The sequence below is a fragment of the Cryptotermes secundus genome, unplaced genomic scaffold (assembly GCF_002891405.2).
Source record: "Cryptotermes secundus unplaced genomic scaffold, Csec_1.0 scaffold630, whole genome shotgun sequence".
NCBI classification, from domain to species: Eukaryota; Metazoa; Arthropoda; class Insecta; order Blattodea; family Kalotermitidae; genus Cryptotermes; species Cryptotermes secundus.
The window spans coordinates 137,044-162,908 of record NW_019720573.1 but is presented as its reverse complement, the minus strand read 5'-3'; the positions used below and the strand labels follow the sequence as shown (position 1 = coordinate 162,908).

Below are 25,865 nucleotides of genomic sequence, written 5' to 3'. Positions count from 1 at the left end.
CACTGGTCCCTATCCTGAGCCAGATCTATCCAATCCATACCATCCCATCCTATCTTTCTAAGATCCATTTTAATATTGTCCACCCACCTATGCCTTGGTCTTCCCTGTGGTTTCTTTCCTTCTGGCTTTCCCATCAATATCCTATACGCATTCCTCGTCTCCCCCATTCGTGCTACATGACGTGCCCACCTCATCCTCCTTGACTTGACCATTTTTGTTATACTTGGAGAAGAGTACAAGTTATATCTTTACAAATCCATCTCAGTTTTCAGTTTGTGTGTGTATGTACAATAGTATGACTTACTTTGGTTCCCCTGGATCGCTGTTACAATCTCCTTAACTGTGGCATGAAATTTGTCCCCCTCTCTACATGCATATTTCATCAGATCTTAATTCATGTACGAGACACAATCCTACTATACAATATATATAAAGCAGAGTGATTCGTAAATGAATATTTTTGTGATTCCCATCCATGATATGTATACAGTGGCCGTCTTGTAGTGCACTCAGTTTCACCTGTTACTTCACGACATGTTTCGGCACCATAGTGCCATCATCAGGTGCCCTAATTACGCTAAGCTATTACATTGCTTGCCTTTATATGTCTTTGTAAAATTATTTAAAAAGTGCGTATTTGTCAACTGTAATAAATTTACACACACTAAAACTTGTTAAGATTATTCATCTTATGTGTCTTAATTAAAACTTGCATGTGGTTCTTCCACTATGGGGGTCATTTTTCTTATATTCTGTGTAAACCGTGTCTTGTGATGTGTGTTCCCTTTTTAGCTGCGAGTGTTGTATTGTGATTCCATTTAAATCCTGATAACTTCCCGTCGTGGTATTGAAGAGAATTTTATCCACCCCTGATTCTGGAGTATAAAGCTGTCTGTTACTGAGAATATGCGGAGAAGAGCAGAGAATTGAAGCGAAACTGGGTCATTTTCATCTAATATCTAGGAGGTCCAATTGACAAACTGTCAAATCCGTTGCAGAATGCAACACGCGAGATATTGAACTCGGCAGAGTGAAGCCGCTTCGCCCCCAACCCCACATCTTAAATTTGTAACTTGGCAATGCCATACTGATTAATGATAGACAACATTTTAAATATTGCACTGTTGTACGACACAAGACACAACAGAATGTAATATGTTGAGCACAAAAAATGCACCAACCACCAACACGCGCTGCATAAGGAAAGGAAACTCTACTTCAGAATTCGGAAATGAATCATATTGGCACGTGATAGAGTGATTATAGACGGGTTTTGAGGTGGGTAATCGAATTTATTGAACTCATACAGATCCATGGGGGGGGGGGACGCGGTAGCGTTGTTGGTTGAAGCACTATGCTACAAGCCGGAAGGTCCCGGGTTCAAGTCCCGATGAGGTCACTGGACTTTTTTTCAGTTGACCTCATCCTTCTGGCCGCATTATAGCCCTTGGGTCGACTCAGCCTCTAACAGAAATGAGTACCAAGAATTAATTAAATAATTTCCCTGAGGAGTAAAGAGCGGCCGTCGCGTAAGGCTGACAACCTTGCCGCCATCTTAGAGCCGATTGTCTAGAAAATGTGGTACCCTCAACGTCTCACAACCCTATGGGCCTTCATGGCCGGTTACAGGGACAATTTTACTTTTTAGTTTTACTTTACATACAGATCCGTGACTACAGGTAGTTATAACCATTTCACTAATTCGCACACTTTACAGTTCACTATAGCACACACTCAAGTCTTCTCAGTCTGCAGTGTCTTCACCAGTTGTTTTCTGGTAACGGCTGTCAACTTTTAAAAGTAACAGCTCACAACAAAATGTGGTGTTCTCCAACCAACTCACTCACTCACTCACTCACTCCACTGACTAATTCTTCAGTCACTACCTCCACTTCACTGACTCACTAACTCCACTGACTAATTCCTCAGTCACTACCTCCACTTCACTGACTCACTATCCTGCTTATAACATCTCGGCACGGTGATCTGGTAAGCCTCCTTGATACGACAAGAACCGAAGAGAACGCGAAAAAATTAGGGGGTATAGTCAGCAAAGTGATCTCATAAACCTCACGACTAAATTTAGAAGGGGATACATATTCAGATGGACAGACAGCAAGGCAGTCTTATAAGCCTTCTTTTGTTTTCTTTAAAGTGAGCTAAAAATTGCCGGTCGCGGTAACCAAGCGGTCTAAGGCGTGTACTGTCTTCACCCGCTTCGGACGCTGGGATCGTGGATTCGAATCCCACACAAGGCATGGATGTTTGCTATGTGTATGTGTTTATTCTGTGTTTAGATAGAGGCTTTGAAACGAGCTGATCACTCGTCCAAGGAGTCCTACTGTCTGGACAATGACCATGAAACTGAAAATCAGAAGGGGGGGGGGACACTAAAAATTGCAAATTTATATTTGTACTCTTTTTTGTTGATGTTCATAAAATGTTTTAAACATAACCCTCTAGAAGAACGGTGTGATTTATTTCTTCATTTTAATTTAACGTCAAAGATCTTTAGTTTATTTCCTTATTTATTAACCAGATACCTGCACTTGTGTCTTAAATAAAATGATAGCTTTCGACTGTGTTTCTATTATTTTCAACTTTGTCCATCATTCGAAGCTAGTGCTGTTCATCAAATTAATCAATTGACGACATATTAGTAACAAGTATGTACTGGATCGACATAAATATCTCTTTGTGTTGCCTGCGGTTTTCCGTCACCAACGTTAGAGCCCGCCATCTGCGTCATGTACACGAAAATAAAGCCCTGGCATCTTAAAATCTTTTTATATTTCGGGTGTACTTTTCTCTCCTTCCTTCTTTGTGAAACACTGGCCCCATACTTTGCTTCCACGCCGAATTCGTCTTCTCCATAAATTCAGATTCCATCCGCGTATAGATAAGAAAGGACATGAAGTGGAGGCTGGCTGTGTAAACGAAATCAAACATTGTGGGTCTTGTGTGAAGAAATTTATGTTTTTATCTTGACAACTTTACGTCTTTGACCCTAATACATTTTTACACTAGGACAGATTCGGGATGCTATGGTTGATGAAACCCCTAATAATGGCTCCATGCCGGAAGTTGACTTGCGATAAGACCTATTTATGTTCTAGAATATAATATAAAATCCTTCTGCCTTCCCCTATTTCCTATTGACTCTAATATATATTGATGTTAAGGAACAGATCCATCAACATATCCGGGACAACTGAAGTATGAACGTCGATTAAACTTGATCTGAAATGGGCGTCAACCGAAAAAAAAAAACGACGCTCGAAATACTTGAAGGCAAAATGGAAAGTGGGGTTTCTGATGGGCAGAAGAAACTTGCAGAGTGTTGGAGCAAATACATTGAGACGCAAGGCGATGAAAATACAGTAACTACCACAGTTTTTAAAGCATGTTCTTGTTTATTTCTCAGACAACCAATTTCACAGTTCATAACCACCCCCACGCCTCCCTAGAAGCTAAATAAATCCTAGTTTTACCTGACGCAAAAATCATGAAATATCTACGAATGTCTGTGTATTTGGAAACTTACTGTATCGCTTGACAGTGCTATGTTACGAGCTGTCAAGATCAATAATGTTTCCTGTCCGTATTATCCGTACATTTGGCAGTTCCACAATTGGCCGCCAGAAGGGGTTGGGGCGGGACAAGCGAGATGGAAACATTAATGGAACTGTCAGGGCATGAAATGTAAGTGACCGCCACTAGGTCGCGGCAACTAGATCAGACATCGGAGTTAACAAAATGTTTAAGAGAGCGTATCGGAAACGAACAGGGACATTTATTTCCTTCCATTCTTCATAATGCCCTAAAACAATTAATATTGAACCTCTGCTTCGATTCACGACTCCTTAGAAACATGAAGCACGATTTTCTTTCAATTAACTTAACGTTTAGCGATTGTTCGATGCCCTGTTTAGAACATATGGCATTTTACATAAAGGTTGTGAATATAGTTTCTATAAACTTTATGAAAACAAAAACAGGTTAAGATATTGCACTTATAGAAATCTGTACAGAATGTTATTGGAAATATCTGTAAGAAATAGTCCCATTGGGAATCCTAGGCATATATCATACGATAATATTAAAATAGTCCCTACAGAAATAAGCTATGCAGTTGAGAAGTTGATTCAGCTGGCTCAGAATAAGGTCCAGTAACAGATTTTTTTTAAACAGCAATGGACATTGGGTTCCGTAAAACTGGAATTCTTTAATATCCAAGCAACTGTCAGCTTACCAAGTATCCTCCAGTTTGCAGTTAGTTTCTAGAAACAGAATGGAAAAGAAAAATACTTGTCCATTTCTGCATATTCAATCCAGTGAGTCGAAATGGCTCAAGAGAGTGACTACGTGTTGGAATACTCTCGTTCGGTTCCCGTTGGAGGCTATAATTTCCCCTTTTCAACACTTCTGCTCTGCCAGACCTGCCCTTGTGCCCCTGCGGGAAGAGAGAGAAAAGGCATCGTTTTGTTGGAAGGTTCCCAGGCTTCGTCCACTTGTCCTTCTGATTAGAATAGAATGAAAACAAATACGTTAGAGTGGTTAGAAACGGGGACCGCAGAATCATAATTTTCTTAATTAATTGTCGAACTGCATAATTTGGAAAACTAATTTTGGTACCTTTGACAACAGCAGAACTTAACTTTTATTTATTTAATTCGAGAGAGCTGCTTGGGAAACACGCAGTAACGCCTTGAAACTTTGGAATCATCTCAACATTTCCGTAAATACAGAGGAAAACCAAGAAAACCTATGTCGAGTTTCCCGGTCTCAGGACCTCCCAGATGCATTCTGACTTCTAGCCGGAAGTCCGGCAAGTAAAAGAATATGGAATATTCCATGACGTAGGAGCTGCTGCTTTATTAATAATATGAATTACATACTACATATAACAATATATATCTGTAAATGATTTACATATACTTCTTACAGTATCATCAACATAACTATCTAGCATTAATAGTATTTATTCTTCCCCACTGCGTGTTTCCACCTTATGTCTGGGTCATCTTCACTTATATACACTTAAACTTCGACCATTTGAATTGTTAGGTCATACATGGGTACCTTCTTCATAAGCAATATAAAAAAACAAACTCTGTGGCCTGTAGTCCTCAAGCGAACTATACCGACCGAGCGACCGCCGCTCGTCGGCGAAGTTAGTGCCAAATTTGCGGATAGAGGATGTCGCGTGGTAAGCACAACGTTAATCTCAGTTTTCTAGACCGGAGCCGCTGTTTCCTTGAAATAGATCCTCATTTATCCTCAAGAGTTTTGAGTGGACCCCGTTCCAGGCCCACTACTTCTCAGAAAATCTGGTAGCGCCGGGAATCGAACCCGGACCTCTAACCACTAGACCACAGGGGCTGCGACTGAATGTCTGTCATAAGGTCAACTTATAAATGTGAGAATATGCAGAAATAAACGTCCTGTCCTCCCGTCTGCCTAATTTGCCCCTGAAACGAGGACTTGTGGGCACTGCGACCTGAGCGGTGAAGCCTACCACTTATTCTAGTCTACGTATAGAGTACATAGAGTTGTATGTCCGCATTCCATTTATGCCTTCATGGCGCTCTGTTTAGACACGCGAAACCGTACAGTACAATCCTGACACTGGATTCTATCTTCGATCCGTGACCAATAAAATTATCTAGAATGTGACAGTGGAACTCTGTACCGCTCGGAAACTAAAACGGACATTGTAAGATTCATTGGATGTGGTCACGCGATGCATTAACGCAGAAGAATGGGACCGTTGACCAACTGCCGGAAACGCAAAGATCTGCTGAGCAGGTTCTTGTAACGGGTACGTTTTGAAGGTACCTGGGTCGAATACCCTCTGTCCCGCCTGAGACTTTTCATAGTTTCGCTAAAAAAATGCTGCCATAATAGGCCTAAATGGATTTACTTACTTGATGCTCCCGGTAACTTCGAGTGATTGGGCTGCGCCATAGCTCAAGCGGTTAGTCGCTGGCTTACCACCTAGGCGGCCCGGGTTCGATCCCGGGTCTGGTCAAGTGGGATTTGTGGTAGACAAAGTGGCGCTGTGGCAGGTTTTCTCCGAGTAGTTCGGTTTTCCCTGCCAATCTTCATTCCACCAAATTCTCCATCATAATCACCCGGGGCAGGCTACAATAGGCCAATCAGTGGCCGCCGTGCCGAGTGGACCCAGTTGGACAATTATGGTCATCAGCAGTTATGCACGGCAACAACGTTTGTATTATTATTTTATTGTTGTTATTATTGTATTATAACTTATTTTGCAGCCTTAGCGTCAACAATGTAGTTTCGAAGCATATAAAAGTACACCGCCGTGGCTCGTCTGCATTCCCTGTATGCTTAAACGTATACTTCTGCGTCTTCCTGAATTGAATGAAGTGTCGCTGGAAATTTAGCAGCTTCTCTTGAAAATCGGCTGGAATCTTTTTACAGATGCCTGAGTGACAGTCCTTCACGGCACGTGAGTCTGTCGCAGTAGCCTCGCCCAACTTTATAATATGTTGTCCCGAAGGATTTGTCAGTTTCTGTAGCCTCTACTTGCACAGCCTGTCACATGACAGACGTCACCTCAGTATGCGTCTCTTTGCCGAAACAGGGTCGCTGTATCCACACCGGGTGTCTTCCTTTCTTTGGCCCCGTGCAGCTCTTGACGGTTTACTTACTCGAAAATGTGGAAACACGAACATTCCTCGAAGGATGTAGATTGTAGATTTACGTACCGTAGCACTGACCTCGTGCTCTACTGCGTCATAATGAAACTGTTTTGAAGACACTGTAAAGTTTGAAATTTCGTGTAAAAATTAAAATACACCCAGGTGTAGCACTAAGCTTATCCAGCAGCGAAGCGAGACGTTAGCCGAATATTCGACAGTGCCAGCGATGTTTGTTAACGTGCATCGGTTTGAGTCCATCTTTACACGTGCGTGTTTTATAATTGGCATTTTCGTTGCTATGTAAGCAAACAAATAAATAAATTTAATTAATACTATTATATATTTATATATTAAAAACTGAATTGTTTCTTGCTGTTTTATTTCATAATAGTCGTGGTTCTTTCAATCATTAAAATATTAATTGTATTCATTGTAAATGTGTAGTGTTATTTTTCTCACTTCTTAGTGATAAATCTGATTGGTGTCAATGAAATTATTATTGTTATTATTATGATATTAAAATTATATAAATTGTCTTGTTTGTGTTTTGTTTCTTTTCCTCGCCCGTACTCACTCTGTGCTTAGCCTTTGGTCTGTTAAATTTGCACGTACATAAATTAGAATTGAATTGGATTGTACTGTTGCTTCAGTTTCGTTTTCTGATAGCAGTTTCTTGTTACTATTCCTCAAATTTCCCCCCTCCAAAAACAAAAGGCCTAGGCAGTCCTTATTTCTAATCATTACGGAACGATCTTCATGAAACTACCTACCTACCATCACAACTACCACTACAACTCGGCGCTACAGCTCTGGGTGAGCCATGGCCTCCTCTACAACCAGTCTCCACAACCAATGCGTGCTGCCGTAGGAATGGATCCACGCATGATGACCCGAGGCTGGTTGTTAAGGCGCGTCCACATTACTCGTGCTCGTGCTCGTCGGGAGACTCGTCTGGCTTTTACTTGTTCTCGTAAATCTTCGTCCACACAACTTCAGTTGCTCGCCAGGCTTGTCTCGTGACTTTTCATATTGTCCACATTACTCGCGAGCATAGCGAGACACACGAGCACGAGTAATGTGGACGCACTTTTAGGTTTCTGAATGATATTCTTTTTCAGCCTCATGCCCAGCCACCAAACTGGAGGACCAAGGTATCTCTCTTAGTTTGGACTCTACCCTTTGAACTTTCCGGCATGGGTGATCCTGCCGGTAGTTAAACTACCGCCGGCATAGCTCTCCAGTTCACAGAGTCACGCAAGCCCCACCACCACGATAAGGTGGAGACAATTTTCTGGGGTGTTCATGAAACTCGCAATATAAAAATAAAAATAGTCTGTAGCATAAGAAATACTAACACTTGTTGTCCGTTGTTGCAGTATTCCGCGGAACGGAGGACTTCCCCGTACTTCCATCACAGGGAACAGGTACTGTGAACTCATTTTAATAAATACTGTTAACTAATAAAGTGTGTACTTCATAAGATAGGGGATGCTCATTGTGTCTGAGACAGTTTTCGGTGTTGATTTAATGTGCAGTAGCCCTTGCTGTGGATGTGTGACTAGCGTTTCATCCATTTGGTCGATTCTTATGACTCGTGACGTTTTCTCCATGTACTTCGGTTTCCCCTGCCAATCTTCATTCCACCAACTGCTCCACAATCACCCTCACCTATCATCTGGGGCTGGTACAATAGGCCAAAAGTGGCCGCAGTACAAGGGACTTAGTCCCACCCCACTAGCAATAAAAAAAATATGAGTAGTTTTCGTAGCCAGTAGTGTCGATTGAGTAGGTAGCACTCTACATCGTATTAGGAAGGTCCCGGGTTCAAATATCGGCTCGGAGTCCAGGTACCATGACTGAAAATGTTCTTAGTATTCCTCAGACTCTCCGGGTAAATGTCGGGATGTTATCTCAGATTAGGCCACGAATACTTCCTCCACATCTTTCAAATTCATTATTTGCTAATCGCCATAACATTAAACGCTATGTAGTCAAAGCACTGATAGCGTCGTTAAATAAACATCCCCTGATTACATGGAACTCGATGTTCATCATCGTTTAGGGCAGAGAAAAGCGGACCTAGGCTGTATCCTGAATCAGTTAAATGCAGCATATTTACCTAAAAGGCCATTTTAATATTATCCGCCCGCGTACGGATAGAGCAGATTAATGTACTGGCAATGTTCTAGATTTGTGCGAAGTTACTAGTTCGAACCCAGCCTGAGGTACTACTTTTTTTTTTTGCCTCGCCGTAGCTCAAGCGGTTAGTCGCTGGCTTACCACCGCGACGGCCCGGGTTCGATCCCGGGGTCTGGTCAAGTGGGATTTGTGGTGGACAAGTGGCGCTGGGGAAGGTTTTCTCCGAGTACTTCGGTTTCCCCTGCCAATCTTCATTCCACCAATTGTTCCACAATCACCCTCACCTATCATCTAGGGCTGGTACAATAGGCCAGAAGTGGCTGCAGTACAAGGGACTTAGTCCCACCCCACTAGCAATAAAAAACAGAGGTACTACCTAACTTGAGATGCTTTGTGGATTTCTTCATTCTCTCCGCTCGAATATAATGCCTGCCTTCCACTAGGGTAGACTGCATCCTTGTACATATTTTATTTACTATTCGTGAGCATACAGGATGATTCTAAATTAGTATCGCGGTTTCCGTTGCCCATAAACGGAAACACCGACAGTAATTTAGAATCACTCTGTATTTCCGCCTCATTAGAAATTATATAACTTCTGAACCAGAAACAATGTTGTCATATGCAAAAGAAATTCTAGCTATTCCTAGTTTTCCCCATTTTTCTAAGTCATAAGACTAACCGTCACAAAAACTTAGCTTTTAAGACTTGTTTTTTTTTACCTGGTTAACATTCATGTCCTTGTAAAGTAAGTCGGGTTCAACCTGATTTATTACTGTTGTATTGAACATTTTTACGCACTTCCATATCTCAACAAATTTGCAGTTTATGTAGGCAACTTCTTTAGATTTACGTATGTTACCTAATGAAGACCGTTTATGGTCGAAACATGTATCATATAATACGAAACACAAAACAAAAAGTTATTTAATATAAGCGTGTGTGACAGTTAAGGGTGTTGAGGGGAATATTTGGACCGAAGAGGGATGAAGTGACAGGAGGTTGGCGAGAAATGCTTTATGAGGAGCTTCATAACTTGTACTATTCTCCAAGTACGTATAATTAGAATGATGAAGTTAAGGAGGATAATGTGAGCAGGGCATGTAGAACGACTGGGGGAGAAGAGGAATGCATGTAGGAGATTGGTGGGAAAGCCAGAAGGAAAGGGACCACTGGGAAGACCAAAGCTTAGGTGGGTGAACAATATTAAAATGGATCTTAGAGAGATAGGATGGGATAGTATGGATTGGATTGGTCTGGCTGAGGATAGGGACCAGTGGAGGGCTCCTGCGAACATGCTAATGAACCTTCGGGTTCCATAAAACGCTGGGAAATTCTTGAGTAGCTGCACAATTGGCGGCTTTTCAAGAAGGGCTCAACTCCATGAATGAGTGAGTGAGTGACGGTTAATATTATGGCTTAAGATAAACAGAAACACAATGAAATAGTATAGGCCTAAAGTTTCTCACGTTTCCTCGTCATTTCACCTGTTCTGCCCGAACTGCACACACTTTATGTTTCTTCAGTTCAACATCGCCCTTTGTTGTTTAGGTTTGTTTCTTAACACCGCTGTCAGTATCGAGACTATACTGGGGTGCAGAGAGGATGATAAATGAATATGGAGCAACTGGTGCAATAAGAATTGACAAGGGAAGCAGAAGTACGTATTTGGAAAATACCTGTCCCTTAGTGCCACTTTGTCCACAACAACTCTAACTATTGCCGCAGATCTCATCCTTATTGACTTAACTGTTGAAGCTCTCTGACGCAGAATCTTTCGTTGATATTAGATCAGTGAACGTTTCCCCTGTGCTTAACTAAGCACCAGGCCATGAAGATATATGGAGGAGTGGAGGTACATATCTGCGTATTGACCTCTTCACTAGTTGGAGGTGATGGTCAGCTTAGTGCCCCGGCCGCTTTATCCCCGGTACCCATTGAACAGGAAGCTGGGTGGGCCCCAGAACCGGCCTTCACGCGGAGAGAAAAAAATCTTTCCTCTAGCGGGACTTGAACTCCAACCCCTCAGTTGCTACACCGACTGCGCTATCCCGGCTCTGTACTTCTGAATATATTCAGACTCTCATATCAGAAGTCTGCATTAGAATTGGAAATGCCACAGATCAGCATCTGCTCTAGAATTTATAGAAGCCAGGAGACTTCAGGCTTGTAATGCTTCATATTCGGAAGTAGCAGCAGGCGAGGGCTGTGTGACGTCATCTGGCACCTTTTGACAAATGGCAACGAACTACATTTCAATTGACAGTCTGAATTTAATATAAGTAAGCTGGGCGGAATATCTGCCCCCGTTGTAACTGCTTTCTTTTTCCTTCTCTTGCTCCAACTTTGGCTCATTTCTCAGCTTCATGATCATTTTTACAGACGGTAGGACTCCTTGGATGGGTGATCAGCTCATCGCAAAACCTCTACCTAAACACAGGACAACACAAACATCCATGCATTGCGTGGAATTTGAACCCACGATCCCGGTTTCCGAGCGAGCGAACACAGTACATTCCTTAGACCGCTCGGCTACCGTGACCGGCAAAGTAACTGATTACCAGGGCCCGGATTTTGATGACCTGAAAATATTAAAAAAAAAAAAAGATCTATAAAATGACCTATAATATGACCCAAAAATGTAATATGAAGGGCCCGGATTTTGATGACCTGAAAAATATTTAAAAAATGACCTATAAAATGACCGAAAAATCCAGAAAAATGACCTAAAGAGGAAAAGAAAGAACGCCTCGCTTCCATGTTATTCACATTTCAGAAAACATATGAAGAGAAATTCCCTAAAATGGCCAAAAATGGCAAGAAATACCCTTAAAAGCCCAAAAATTTACCAAAAAAAAACCAAAAAATGAAAAAAATGACCTTAAACCTAAAAATGTCAAAAAATGACAAAAAAATTACCTATAAAATTTACATTTCTGTAACCAGCGGCTCATATCCGAGATTTATACGAGTATATTTAAGAGCATCGCATAGGATACAAGGAATAAAAGATGACATGTCATCAGAATCCGGGCCCTGCTGATTACGGACTGGAAAGCCAGAGTTCTGTTTCTTGCATGGACATGATTTTTGTTTTCGCTACTACATGTAGAACGGTTCTGGGATGCGATGGATACCGAGGGCTCTTTTCCCGTGAATAAAGCAGACGTTTCATGGAGCTAATTACTTATTGCCGTCTGATGCCGAGGTTAAGGATGGGTGGAATTTTACTTCTATACCACATATGCCTACCTAGCGAGGGAACTGTTACTTAACACAGGCACTTTACCTTACTGTAGAACTAATTAAACACGGAAGTATCGACCTTTGCGATTAATCGGATAATAATAAAATCGAATAGGAATTAACTAGGATGTCAGTTATTCTATTAAATTTGACACAGTCCTAATTAGAACATGATCCATAATAGCGTAGTCGGTATAGCGACTGGCTACGGACTGGATGACCGAGGGGTCCGAGTTCGAGAGTCCCGGTAGGGTCAAGAATTTTCTGTTCTCGTCGTCGTCCAGACCGGCTCTGGGACCCACCCAGCCTCCTATATAATAGGTAGGGGCGGGGTTCCCAGGGGTAAAGCGGCTTGGGCGTGAAGCTGACCACTCACCTCGAACTAGTGTCTAGTTCAAGAAAATGTGGATCTATACATCCACTCTCCCATACGCTTTCATGACCTAATGTTTAATTAGTTAAGCACAGGGAAAACTTTGCCTTTCACCTAATCACAGTTGTAGGTGCATTAGGATAAAAAAACATTGTAATTTAATAATAAGTATAACTACATGTAAGTTTTTGCTTAGCTGTAATACGCTTTGTCGGAAAGATGTCGAGGGAGGGAAGCATCGCTTTTGGTAGAAGGCTCCCAGGCTTCGCCCTCTCTTGGTATGAGTAGAGTGAACATGAAGACGTTATAATGGTTAGAAATAGTGACTTGTGATAGGAGCCGCAAAATTTTGGTGTATTTGACAGAAATGCGGCTTAATTTTGATTAATTTAATTCAGTTGGGCTGCATGAGAAGCACCCAGTAGCAACTTGGAACTTTGGAACGATCGTAGCATTTACTTGAATACAGAGGAAACCCAAAAAACCTTGTATCGAGTTCCCCGGTCTGAGGACCTTCCGGATGCGTACTGATCTCTAGCCAATAGTGTGGCAAACAAAATACTCGTAATATGGGGAGTTCCCTAACGTTTCCCTAACAGTCTGGCAAACAAAATAATATGGCAAATTCCCAAACATTTCCCTAACGTATCTGCTGTACTGATAATATGAATTACGTGTCACGTATAACAGTATATAGGTAACTCAATTATATATCAAGAATAGCAACACACTAGTTACTGACAGTTTGTATCACTTATCAAAAGTACAACAATAAATATTTAAGGTGAGCAATAGAGCAGAGTAGTAATTTTCTTCTGGTCTTCGCCAGCATAGTAATTCTCGGTTACGCGCCCTGTCGAAGCCTATGACCATAATTTTGTTCTTTCCAAGACATTTACGTGTTTTGAAATGGGGCCTCCTCTTCGACAAAAGGACTGGTTACTTCGGGTGTCTGCCTGGTAATTTGTTGCTGGTCACCGCCAGCACAGTCATTCTTCGTTGCAGACCCCGCGGGACCCTTGACCATAATTTTCTGTTTCACCACCGAAGAGAGATCACAGTTGCCACCTGTCCCTCTATCGCTGCCGCGGGAACGTGTTACTCTCAAATTGAGATTCGTAGAAGAATATGGGAGGCACAGAAGATGCTTCTCTTGAAGAAACAGTCGCTGGAAATTTGTGTTAATTTTGAAGTTATATTCATAGGTTCGAGACCAAGTCAGTTTATTTTCTCCGTCCTTTCCTCCGTAAGAAACGCATTGAGGTCGTAATGACAGAAGTATTGTGTGAAACGAAACATGTTCACACTAGATTATGGCATGACGCATTTAAAATAATTTAATTTTTTTTTTCAGTTGACCTAATCCTTCCGGCTGCACTGTGGCCCTGGGGTTCACTCAGCCTCTAACAGAAATGAGTAGCAGGAATTAAATAAATAATTTTCCTGGGGAGTAAAGCGCGGACGGCGCGTAAGGCTGACAAGCTTACCGCCATCTTTGAGCCGATTGTCTAGAATCTAGACTCTAGTTAATGTGGGACCCTAAACGTCTCACAACCCTATGGGCCTTCGTGGCCTGTTACAGGGATAGCTTTACTTTTACTTTACTTAGATCAGTTACGAATAGTACAGTAAAACTCAAAGAGTATGCCGTTTTAGTGTGGCAATGTATTGTTCTTCACACGGCATGCCCCACAAGCTTTGTTCTGTGAACGTCACAAAAATTGTGACTCCAAGAGTCTCAAGACGTTAAGTATGACTAAGTGGCACGAGCAACAAAAGTGATTTCAGAAACTGCAATGCGGATTTTTCTGTATGGACACGCTAGTTCATAATAATCTCTTTTTCAAGATCTTAATGTTGAGAGAACAAGCCTGAAGACCCAACTCGTGGCACAGAAGAGGGAGACTATGATATCTAGTTCTAAAAAAACAAATTTATAAGAGTTCTATATTCTGACATACAACACCATGCGATCCAGTAAACTTAGGAACATACCGCCTCCATCTGCAGGGTCGAAGAGTAAGCCAATCAAGAAACCAGCATGAAGCACGCAACATTGCAGCATTCTTCCACCCTGAAGGTGGAGCTGATATGTTCCTCCGAAACGTCGGTTGACTTTCACCGGACTGCAGGATGTTATAAGTTCTAGTCCCAGTAAAGTCAAGAATTTTCTCTTCTCCAGGTTGTCCAGACCGGCTCTGGGGCCCAAGCAGCCTCCTATCCAATGGGTACCAGGTGCTTTTCCCCGGTGATAAAGCGGCCAGGGCGTGAAACTGACCACTCACCGCCAACTGGTGCCGAAGTCAAGAAAATGTCGATCTATACATCCACTCCCCCATATGCCTTCATGGCTTCGTTCTTAATTAGTTAAGCACAGGGACAAATTTACCTTTACCTTTTATGTGGTGTTATGTAACTGTTCACAGTCACTGCTGTGAGAACCTCATGTCCATCCTTAGCGTTATTTAACGTTGTTATATCGACTACAAAGCTTTGTTGTGAATTTATGAGAAATGGGCAGGATTATTATGAATGATATACTGACGATGTTACGATTTTAAGTTATACGTATAAGGTGAATTGGGAAGGAAGTGGCCACTGCCCGTTTCAAGATACTGTCTCATTATTTGCATGGAATGTAGAAAACCTTGATTGATCCATGTTCAGGATAGCAGGGACCCTGAGATTCGAACTGGGCAGATGAGGAGCCTCGATAAATTAACAGTGAAGCTTTAATGACCCTCATAAATTAAAGAATGTTGGATGGGAAGATTTCCCCTGTGCTTTAAGGATGTAAAAGGATATTAGGGAGTGGAAATAAAACTCCACTAATTTTTAACTTTGGTAATGGAGTAGGCAGCTTTATGCTTGCCCGCTTTAGTCTGATACTAGGCCGCGCCATAGCTCAAGCGGTTAGTCGCTGGCTTCCCACCGCAGCGGCCCGGGTTCGATCCTGGGTCTGATCAAGTGGGATTTGTGGTGGGCAGAGTGGCGCTGAGGTAGGTTTTCTCCAAGTACTTCGGTTTCCCCTGCCAATCTTCATTCCACCAATTGCTCCACAATCACCCTCACCTATCATCTTGGGCTGGTACAATAGGCCAGAAGTGGCCGCAGTACAACGGACTTAGTCCCACCCCATTAACAATAATAATAATGGGCTGATACTCGTCACACTTGGTGGTTTTAAATGTTGGACTTCAAGGTAAGAAGTATAATGAAAAATGAAAATTATAATAAAGTTTACTTTTTGAGCTGAGTAACCAAGAAATTGAAATTTGATTCCTTACTGGGGTGCATTTGATTTTTCTCTCCTCACAGTGGCCAGATGGTTTCTATAAAATATTAGGGTTTAAGAAACAGTAATTAATAGGAAGCTTGTGAAACTCGTATGCTGATTAGCTTCATAACTTGCACCCTTCGTCAATGTATCAACAGTGTTACCAAATCAAGAAAGATGATGTGAATGGATGATATAACACACGTTAGGGAGGTGAGAATTATGTTCACAATTTTAGTTGAGAAATGTATACAGCATTTAAGTTGGAAAACGTGAAGAAAGGAGACAATGTGGATCATTGGGCATAGATTGGACTCATCTGACTCAAGTCAGATTGTAGTGATGGGCTTGTAAAACGTGGTAATGAATATTTTGGTTCTGTAAGGGTTGAGGACTCTCTTGACCTGCTGAGTGATTATCAGCTTCTGAAGAAGGGTTCCGCTGTATGGAGCTAGTCACGTAGCATTTTAGTGACTGATTCTCTTATCGGTGTTGGTGTGTTACAGACGCCGGTTCAATGCATATAGTGTTGCGCTGGTGTGCTCAGTGTGTCTGTTGATGCTAATCGTAAGCCATCGGTTAGTCAATTCTGCGGCCCTTGACCGGGCTCCTTTCCTGGACATCAGCAGGACCTTCCAAGTAAGTACCAAGCAGTAAGGATATTGAAGTGGGAGAAGATGTATACAAATTTCTAAAACAAACCTATAAGTTTGTGCGCTGCTTCGAATATACAGCATATTCTCAAAAGTAACTCAACCAGAACGTTTTGCTGGTCCATTATTTACAACTCTCAGTGATGTAAACCTTTGATGTGAGAATTTGTTTTTGATTTCCCTGACACTGATAGATGGTTGAATAAATTACATTTATGTTTTCTTGATTTGTTGTGTGTATCACAAATAGACATTATTAAAATCTATCAGTTTATCAAAGACATTATAAACAGTTCAACCTAAAAATATTGCAACATTTCAGGTGATGATCATATTTATACAGCTTGGTGATGTAAATAATAAAACTACAAATATGAAGTCTTTTTCTGATCAGTAAAATTTTGCTTTTATTTAAACATAATTTCTGTATGTTCTGTGTAGGTTTGTATGACACATTTACAAAAGAGTACAAGTATGTATATATAAGTTGTTTCAAAGAATTCAAATGAAATTTTTTTTTTGCTTTAAACTGACTGTATTGTTTTGCAATACAAATAACTTGCTTTATATCTCATGTTATAAAGATGAAAAATATTTCTTATTGGTTGTACAACCAGTCCTGAATTGTACACTGCACCTCCTTGTCAATATGAAAGTGGAAGACTGATTGACGATTTTCATTGTCCAGTACATGACAGTTGTCTGGTGAGTAAGGTGGGTTTGTGAGGACTTCCATGGACGGTTCTAAACCGTTGAAACCGTATTCCAACACATGAGACTGTGTGTCATAGTGTTCTCATGCTGCTGGCTGTACCCTTGCACAGCAATCCACAGTTCTTTTGCCTTCAAAGTCTTGCAGTATGTATTGTTGTCTAATCTCTGTTGAAGCAAATAAGTCGACATGATACCATTAATATTCCAGAAAACAGTATAATTTTCTGTCTGATCGTGCAAACATGTTTTGGGTTTGGGTAATCAAAAACGATGCTGCTCTACAGTTCATGTTGGAAGTGATGCACCATAAGTTCTTGCTGTCATAAAGCATCCAATAAAATCATCAGTTACAACTTCATGATAGGCAGCAAGGCCCAGCATTCTTTGAGATACATTTACTTTATTTTACATGTCACCTGCTTTGGTACCCAAAGCATGTGCTCATTGCTCAATCTGAGCTTATGGACCAAACTAGCACTAATATTTGGTGCTGCAGGAAGATTATTTTAAGTACAAAGTAATTTTCATGGGTGTGGCATTCTGCTTGCACAGTACCATCAGGAGTGCAATTGGCTTGGCCATGGAGCATCATCCAGTACTGTATATACTGTCTTTAAATTTCTGCATTCATTTACAGACATGATCTTCAAATATGCGCACCATCACAGTTTTCAGTCTTCATGTCATAAATATTTTCTGATTTATTTGTCTTCAGCTACTGAAAGTCTAATAACACCGTACATGTTTTGGTGTTTTGGCATGCGAGGGGGTACCCAAAAGAAACCGAACTTATTTTTTTGTAAACTTATTTATTCAAATTTTAAGCACAAACCTTCAATCCCCTTCAAAGTACTCTCCACTTACACTAATACACTTGTCTAGTCTTTTATTCCATTTTTCAAAACATTGTCCAAATTCATTTTTTGAGATGCTTGACAGCGCCTCCGTCGTTTTTTTTTTTCCTTCACCTCAGCAACATCAGCAAAACTCTGAAAAAAAGTTTTGATCATTTCGGGACTCTTCTTTCAAAGCACAGCATGCTTCCACGCGACCTTGTTTTTGTTCAGCAGTCAGCAGTCGTGGCACGAATTTCGCAGCCACCCTTTTCATTCCCAAATCTTCTGTCAAAATTCGCTGAACTGAGCTCCAAGTCACTCCCGACAGCTCCACAATTTCTTCAATGGTCCGTCGTCGATCTTCCTTGATGATTTCACGAATTTTTTTAACATTTTCATGTGTTCGGGCCATTGCAAAAACGACGATCACACAAAACAGTTGTCACTATAAACTCTGCCGAAACTAGTCCTTACCTTCTGAAGCAACGGTAGTCGGCTTATCGACTCAGGAATGTTAGCTCTATGCGCTCATAGAGGCAAAACGCGGTACTACAAAAGCTCTGCCCACAAAAAAATTAGTTTGGTTCCTTTTGGGTACCCCATCGTACAACACCATGTAATATGTAGGGTGTTTACCGACATGTCAGAGAACATACGGCTTCAATCTTGGTGTTAGCTGAAGGTGCACTCAATATGCGCCTCTGATATGTTGGTCACCTAGCACACTACATGATGTTGTAACCCGGAGAACCATCATATGAATTTTCAGTGCTGTGATAATCTTGACTCTCATCTCCATGCATATGCTCCCACATGAACTGCCATTTTGAAGCTCTGAGTTCATGTGTGTCTGTACTCGTGCCAGTGAGATTGCATGGACACAAGTTACAGAAGGACAGATGAAAAGTAAAAGGAGACAACATGGGGCCTGAAAGTATGTTAAATGAATGCATTTGTTTTTGTTTGAATTATCTTTTCATATGGATGAATGATCACTAATCAACCTCATAATTATTGTGAAGCAGAGTTGGTCAAACAGTGAAATGGAACCCGAGAACAACTTCACAAGTGAGATCGAGGAAGTTGTGAGTGAGCAGCAGCGTCTGATTGCAGAGGAGATGCTGGGCTATCCATATCCTGCTGGACGCTACAACATCTCAGCAAGGTATGTGCTTACAAGGTTTCCACTGGGATTGATATTTTACAGAAGTTTGCTAAGTGATGGTGATAAAAGAATAACCATTACATCTGAGACAGTTAGGTTAAGTTAGTTTTACTTTGTAAGATTTGAGGCCTTCACAGCGGTGACTATGAAGAAAGCAATCTTCTGGGATTTGGCACAGTCTGCTTTTACCGGTTCTCACGGTCTCTTCGCTTGCAGATTTCTTATATTTTTTCTTCTACCCTGAAGATGGAGGCGATACGTTCCTCCGAAACGTCGGTTAACACCACATTTACACGGTGCCAAATACCAGAAGACTGCTTTCTTCATAGTTTTACTTTACTTGTGAAAGTTTATATTTACATTAGCCATAAATAACCCCTTTGTCTGAGCTGGCTGTAAACCCATAGTCAAACATTGGCCTTCATTTTGGAACAGATTTGATCACTGTGAATGTCCATCCCAATCCTTGATTCATGAAGAGATGCACAAGTTTAGGAACTGTTAAGATGGGCCTAGCAATGAAGTCCTATGTAGAAACCAGGGAGTGTGAGAGAAATTATTAAGTAAGGAACATTTAACTGTATCCCTGAACAGTCATTTTACCTGACCGTTTAAAGAATAATACATTATGGAACATGAAGCTTCATCACATTAGAATCAAGGTCTGTATTTGAATTTTATACTGATCCATTTCATCCTGAGGTTTATTTGATGTACACAGTGGTTGGCATTTGGCTCTACTCTTATAATTTTAGTAACAAATTCCTTTTATTTTTTTATTATGAGATTAGTCGTGGCATAACAATTCATTTTGTCTTATATACTGTAACACAACCTATGTTATCCTTTATGGAAGCATCAAAAGAGAATATTCTGCTGCAGCAGGTTTCACAAACCATGATTTTCATGTTCTGCCAACCAGCTACACCTTCCACTCTGTTGGTTTCCATATTTGTATCAAATCCAGTACCTTTTGAATGCTCTGGTAATATGGTATTATTTTTTACGATACTTGGGGAGTTGGCTGACCTGCATCTCGATATACAGTGTCCTTATATTGTCAGTTTCTTTGCATTAAGATTAATGATGACAGTTGGTAACAAACCCAGGATGTCTTGTACACTAAAGAGCACAGCATGGGGGCAATATTTGACAGTGAAGTACTAAGGAGATAGTCAGAGCCTAATGGAAAGAGATGGAGATTGAAGAAATAGCATAACAAGAATATTTATAATTTGTGCTCTTTACAAAATAATTGTAGGGTGATCAAATCGGGGGTTGAGATGGCTAGAACATGTAGCATGCACGTGAAAATAAAAAATGAATGTTACATTTTGGCCACAAAAACTACAGGGAAGAGTCACTTTGGGGTCAGGCATAGATCAGAAAATAATATTAAAATGGATCTTAAAGATAGGGTTTGAGGCTGTGGGTTACATTCAGCTGGTCCATTGATGGACTCTTGTGAACACTGTAATAAAACTTTGGTTCCATAAAAGGCAGGGAAATTTTTGACAAACCAAGGAATCATCAGGTTCATGAGAAGATCTTTGTTACACGGATTTACTTGGTTAGATAGGTAGATGGTTACATAATCATAGTCATTCAGTTAGTTTGTCAGTTAGTTAGTTATGTTTCAAAGTGCCCATGTGAAGTGAATGAATTGTAATTCTCTAAGATTTGTATGTAACATGATTTCAAAATCAGTGTACTTTTTTTTAAGTTTATTTACATAAACACAAAGTAAACCAGCAGAGTTGATTTTGATTTTTTGATTATCTGAATTGTTGGAGTGAGCATAAAGTGGGGGACCTCAAACGTTTGGAAAACAATACAAAAAGAAAGTCAGAGCTATATGATGTACAAACTGTTCAGCTAAATGGAGCAGTCATTAAATGTTTGGCACATTTGTGTGCAAAGGATTAATCTTTCATGTTTTTATGAATGAAATAACATAACAATATTGTAGGTCACTAGAGGAGCTGGTACCAGACATGAATGGAACACCAGTTCGAAGCTTGATCATCACCACGTGGCGATCTGGTTCAACATTCCTTGGTGATGTGCTGAACAGTCATCCTGGCAACTACTATCACTATGAACCATTGCTCGACTATGACATTGTACAAATTCGTGGAGAACCTCTCGCTTCCGGAGCAATAAGGAATCTCAGAAATCTGCTGAACTGCAACTATACAAATATGGGTATGTTACCCGTCACGTTGCAAGACACAAACTACTGCTGAAAATGACTGAGGAAATGGCTCAAGTCTTAACACTTCTAATCTGCATACAGGAGGTACCTGCCTGGTAAACTGATCTTCCTAACCGAGGCTTCCTCAGTCCCTTCAATCAAGTCTGAGATGTCAGATAAGACCATGACTCTTTCTGCCCACATCCTTTACAATTCACTCTCATCTTACCACTGTACAGTCTGAACTGCTGGAAACTTTATTGGATAAACATCCCAAAAGATGATGCCCTTAATACGAGGGTCATACTGAAAGTCATGAGCAAGAATTTTTTGTAAAGTAACATGCTTTATTATTGACAAACCAAATACACCACCTCAATCTACAGACCTTTCTTTATTTTTCCACATAATTGCCACATCTTTGTACACATTTCTCCCAGCGTTCTGCGAGTTTGAAATTCCCCTTCTGTAAAATTCTGTTCCAGTCATCTGAAGGCACTGACACACTGCTTTCTGAATTGCCTCCCTTGTCTCAAAACGTTGTCCACGCAGCTGATCCTTCACAAATCTGAAAAGATGGTAGTTGGAGGGTGCCAGANTTTCTGATGGAGAATGCAAACGGTGCCATTCCATACTCTGCCATTTCATTTCAGGCTCGAAATGGTGAAACCAGCTTTCGTCACCTGTTACAATACAGAGCAAAAAAATCATCGCCTTCGTGTTGATATCTCTGCAGCAGTTCTGAGGTGATGGCTTTTCACTGAACTTTGTGGTCTTCGATCAATAACCGCAGGACCCAACGAGCACAAACTTTCCTATAGCCCAAGCTTTCAATCATCTCCTGTACTGCACTGTGCCCTATTCCAAGTTCGCGGGCTATTGTGTCCACAGTCACATGCCTGTCATCTTGAATGATCTCATCCACATTTCCTTGTTGTGTTCAGTTGAGGCTGTTCGAGGATGACCACTCCGAGGCTCATCTTCGATGCTGGTGTTCCCATCTTTAAAATGTTTCACCCATCTTCGAACACTGCTCGCACCCATGCACACATTTCCATAAGCACATTGAAGTCTGGTGAATTTCTGCAGCATGGATTTCCTCTTTCACAAGAAATTCGATGACAGCACGCTGGCAAAACGACATCGTTGTCGGCCATTTTGTTAGGAGTGATACTGCTCATGTGATGCAAGCTATTGATGTCACAAGACACTCAAGGTTAACACAACAGCTGGTTCCACCTACCACCATACTCTCTTTTGTCTTCTGTTCCCAGGTTGCATGCAAAAAAGAAGTTGCTCATGACTTTCGGTACGACCTACGTAATTATTTTTTATATGTATTTGTTTGTAGTTTATTTAATGATGTCAGTAACTCAAGACTGTATAACTCTAAATGATTGAAGACAGTGAATAATGAACAGGAAAAGTTGTGGAAGGAACCATTTATGGCCTAATTCAAGGTAATGTCCCAGCATTTGTCTGTAGGAGCTGAGCAGAACCACAAAAGAACTCAGGCAGGATAGTCAGTGCCCCAGCCCAGATTTCAATTAGGCACCTCCAAAATAGGAGCGAAATGGCTTACTGCTTGAGCTAATATTACTCAGTTTCTCTCTCTCCATTATGATCAGGATTATCATGTATCAGATCAGTGTAAATATCACATTAAATGTGCATAATAGATTTTATGTTCCTTTTCTATATATACACTGTAAAATTTTCAATGTACAGAGCACTACTTGAACTATGGAAAGGAACATGTGTGGTTATTCAACCATAACACACGGTTGTGGGATCAGTGCCAGCAACACCCATCTCTCTGCTGGCTGCCTGAATTCCTCAACTCCTTCTGCCGTTTATTCCCCTTCCAGAGTATGAAGGTTGTACGACTGCGGCTTAGTCTAGTGGAGGAACTCTTGGAAGATCCCAGGTATAGTAGATAAACTCATTTCAGTATTATGTTGTTCTAGTTAAGCCAACTCACTTCCAGCTAGTGCATAGGTCAAGAAAATGTGGATCTGTACATCCACTCCCCACTTGATGGGATTGACAGCGAATTCATTAATAATGATGTAATTATTTTTATGTAATGAATAAACCAATGTCACAGATCTTGAAGGAATTGTTCTGTAGATATATTTTGAGTCATTCCCTTCCTTCCACTCAAACTACTGCTTCTCCTGTATTCGTAGTCTGGGTGTTCGTGTGGTGCTGCTGGTGCGAGATCCAAGAGGAACACTGCAGTCTCGGAAACATCGTGACTGGTGTCCAGGGAACCCTGACTGTTTTGAGCCTAGGCGACTCTGTACAGATCTTGTAGCAGATTACAGTGCAGCTGTGCGCCTCACAATGAAGTATCCTCACAGGTTCCGGTATGTGCCATCTATTTACTCTTTCAGCAAATGTGACCATGTACAGATTCCTCAGCAGTTTACAGTGTAGATATGTACTTCATGATAAAGGATCCTCACATCTTATGAATTTGCTTGACCTTAGAAAATAATATAGTGTATAACAACATGAAATGAATTTAACATTGGAAAGAAGTTTTAAATATTTTATGTTTTAATCAATTTGAAATGAACAACACAGGAGAGATTAATGTGTAAAATTGTAGAGGTGTAATTTACATAAATTTCCTAAGTGTATCTAGTTCTGTGACACATTGAATGGAAGGACAAGAAATCTTTTCTTCCTTGCATTCCAAGATAAGTGAAACTCATCAGTGATATATATGCTGCACTTAAAGAACTCAACAGTGAACTTGGCTAACCTCATGAGAACAATAAATGATATAATGATATAAACTCCGTCCCAAGTGCAAACATCAGACAGCACACCTAGTAAAGAATAGCAGCGGCACGCACACAGGAAGACTACACAGGATAACACCTGTACAGTGTGGAAACAAGAACTAGCCACTGCAGCACTTTAGACATAGGGCGAGTAACCCTAACAATTTTAAATTTTAAAATTTAGAGAAAAATTTTAAAGGATTTTAAAATTAGAACTAAAGATTTTATAGTGCTACTACAGGAAAGTCAAAATTAACGTGTGTAAAATAATCTACAAACCAGACAGATATCAACGAAGTATATGTTGATAACAACAAGGAAAGTGTTTTTAAATGTTAAATTTTGGGCTGGGTGCAGTGTGACAGCAACGTGACTGTTATACACCTGATGATGGCCATCTGAGGCCGAAACATGTAATGTAAAGGAGCAAGATCAAGGACACATAATATATTGTTTGCACTTGGGACGGAGTTTATATCATTATATCATTTATCGTATAGAGTGCAACAGGATGCTTAAATATAATATCATGAGAACAAACTGATGGATCTTCAATTGCTAGGTATTCTGCCACCTCATCTTTTAGTGAGGTTATGTTATAGTAAGGAACACATTTGTAAGCGTGCAATACCATATCTTTCTGTTGAATCATACACATATCATTAGTAGTCTTCTTCTGTCTATAATGCGACAATATTAATATAGATTTAGATGGAACTAATCCACATTTAATTCACTAAAATATTTAAAATGTCATTAAAATATTGTATTGCAGCTGCTCTGTGCTCCATTGGGCGTGCTGCTTCTTTGGCTGAGTGTATCTTGTTTTGATATGTGTTCCATGTCTTGTATTACTGTACAAATACAATAGAATACAATAAAAAAGATAGGAAGAACAAACATCCTATAACACCAAAGTTAATAATAACAACAACAATGACACGCTTCATGAGAACTACTTAGACCACTGTAGGTCACGGTGCAAGGGCCGAGAAGGCCTACCCCTCATACATTCATTCATTCATTCATTCATTCATAACGGAGTGCACAGTTGCCTGAAGGTGATCCTATGCAGCTAAAACATGTAGCACATAAACAGAGACTGTATATATATTTTAATGATATTTTAAACATTTTAACGAATATTTTAGTGAATTAAATGTGGATTAGTGTCATCTAAATCTATATGATATTGTTGCATTATAGATGGAAGAAGACTACAAGTGATACTTCAATGCAACAGGATGCTGAAATATAATATCATACATGTACACAGGTCGTACCAAAAGTCATGAGCAACTTTTTTTTTGCATGCAACCTGGGAACAGCAGACGAAAGAGAGTATGGTGGTAGGTGGAACCAGCTGTTGGGTTAACCTTGAGTGTTTTTTGACGTCAATAGCTTGCATCACGTGACCAGTATCACTCCTAACAAAATGGCTGACAACAATATGTCGTTTTGCCAACGTGCTGTCATCGAATTTCTTGTGAAAGAAGAAATCTCTGCTGCAGAAATTCACCAGAGACATCAGCGAGCTTATGGAAGTGTGTGCATGGGTGTAAGCAGTGTTCGAAGATGGGTGAAACATTTTAAAGATGGGAACACCAGCATCGAAGATGAGCCTCGGAGTGGTCGTCCTCGAACAGCCTCAACTGAACACAAGAAGGAAAGAGTGGATGAGATCATTCAAGATGACAGGCGTGTGACTGTGGACACAATAGCCCGAAAACTTGGAATAGGGCAGAGTGCAGTACAGGAGATGATTGAAAGCTTGGGCTATAGGAAAGTTTGTGCTCATTGGGTCCCAC

The 25,865-nt window shown here is 40.7% G+C and overlaps 1 protein-coding gene across 2 annotated transcripts in view; it reads left to right on the top strand.

Annotated features, from left to right (window-relative positions):
• Positions 1 to 25,865, top strand: part of LOC111869289 (carbohydrate sulfotransferase 5) — a 127,783-nt gene that overhangs the window by 95,019 nt on the left and 6,899 nt on the right. The window contains exons 3-8 of one of the 2 annotated variants that reach the window (XM_023860698.2): positions 8,045 to 8,092; positions 16,210 to 16,342; positions 18,932 to 19,071; positions 21,041 to 21,276; positions 22,994 to 23,192; positions 23,455 to 23,634. In XM_023860698.2, the coding sequence (XP_023716466.1) occupies positions 8,045 to 8,092; positions 16,210 to 16,342; positions 18,932 to 19,071; positions 21,041 to 21,276; positions 22,994 to 23,192; positions 23,455 to 23,634 (936 nt within the window). Of the gene's footprint in view, positions 1 to 8,044; positions 8,093 to 16,209; positions 16,343 to 18,928; positions 19,072 to 21,040; positions 21,277 to 22,993; positions 23,193 to 23,454; positions 23,635 to 25,865 lie in introns of both variants that reach the window. The other variant, XM_023860690.2, reaches the window with a different exon arrangement.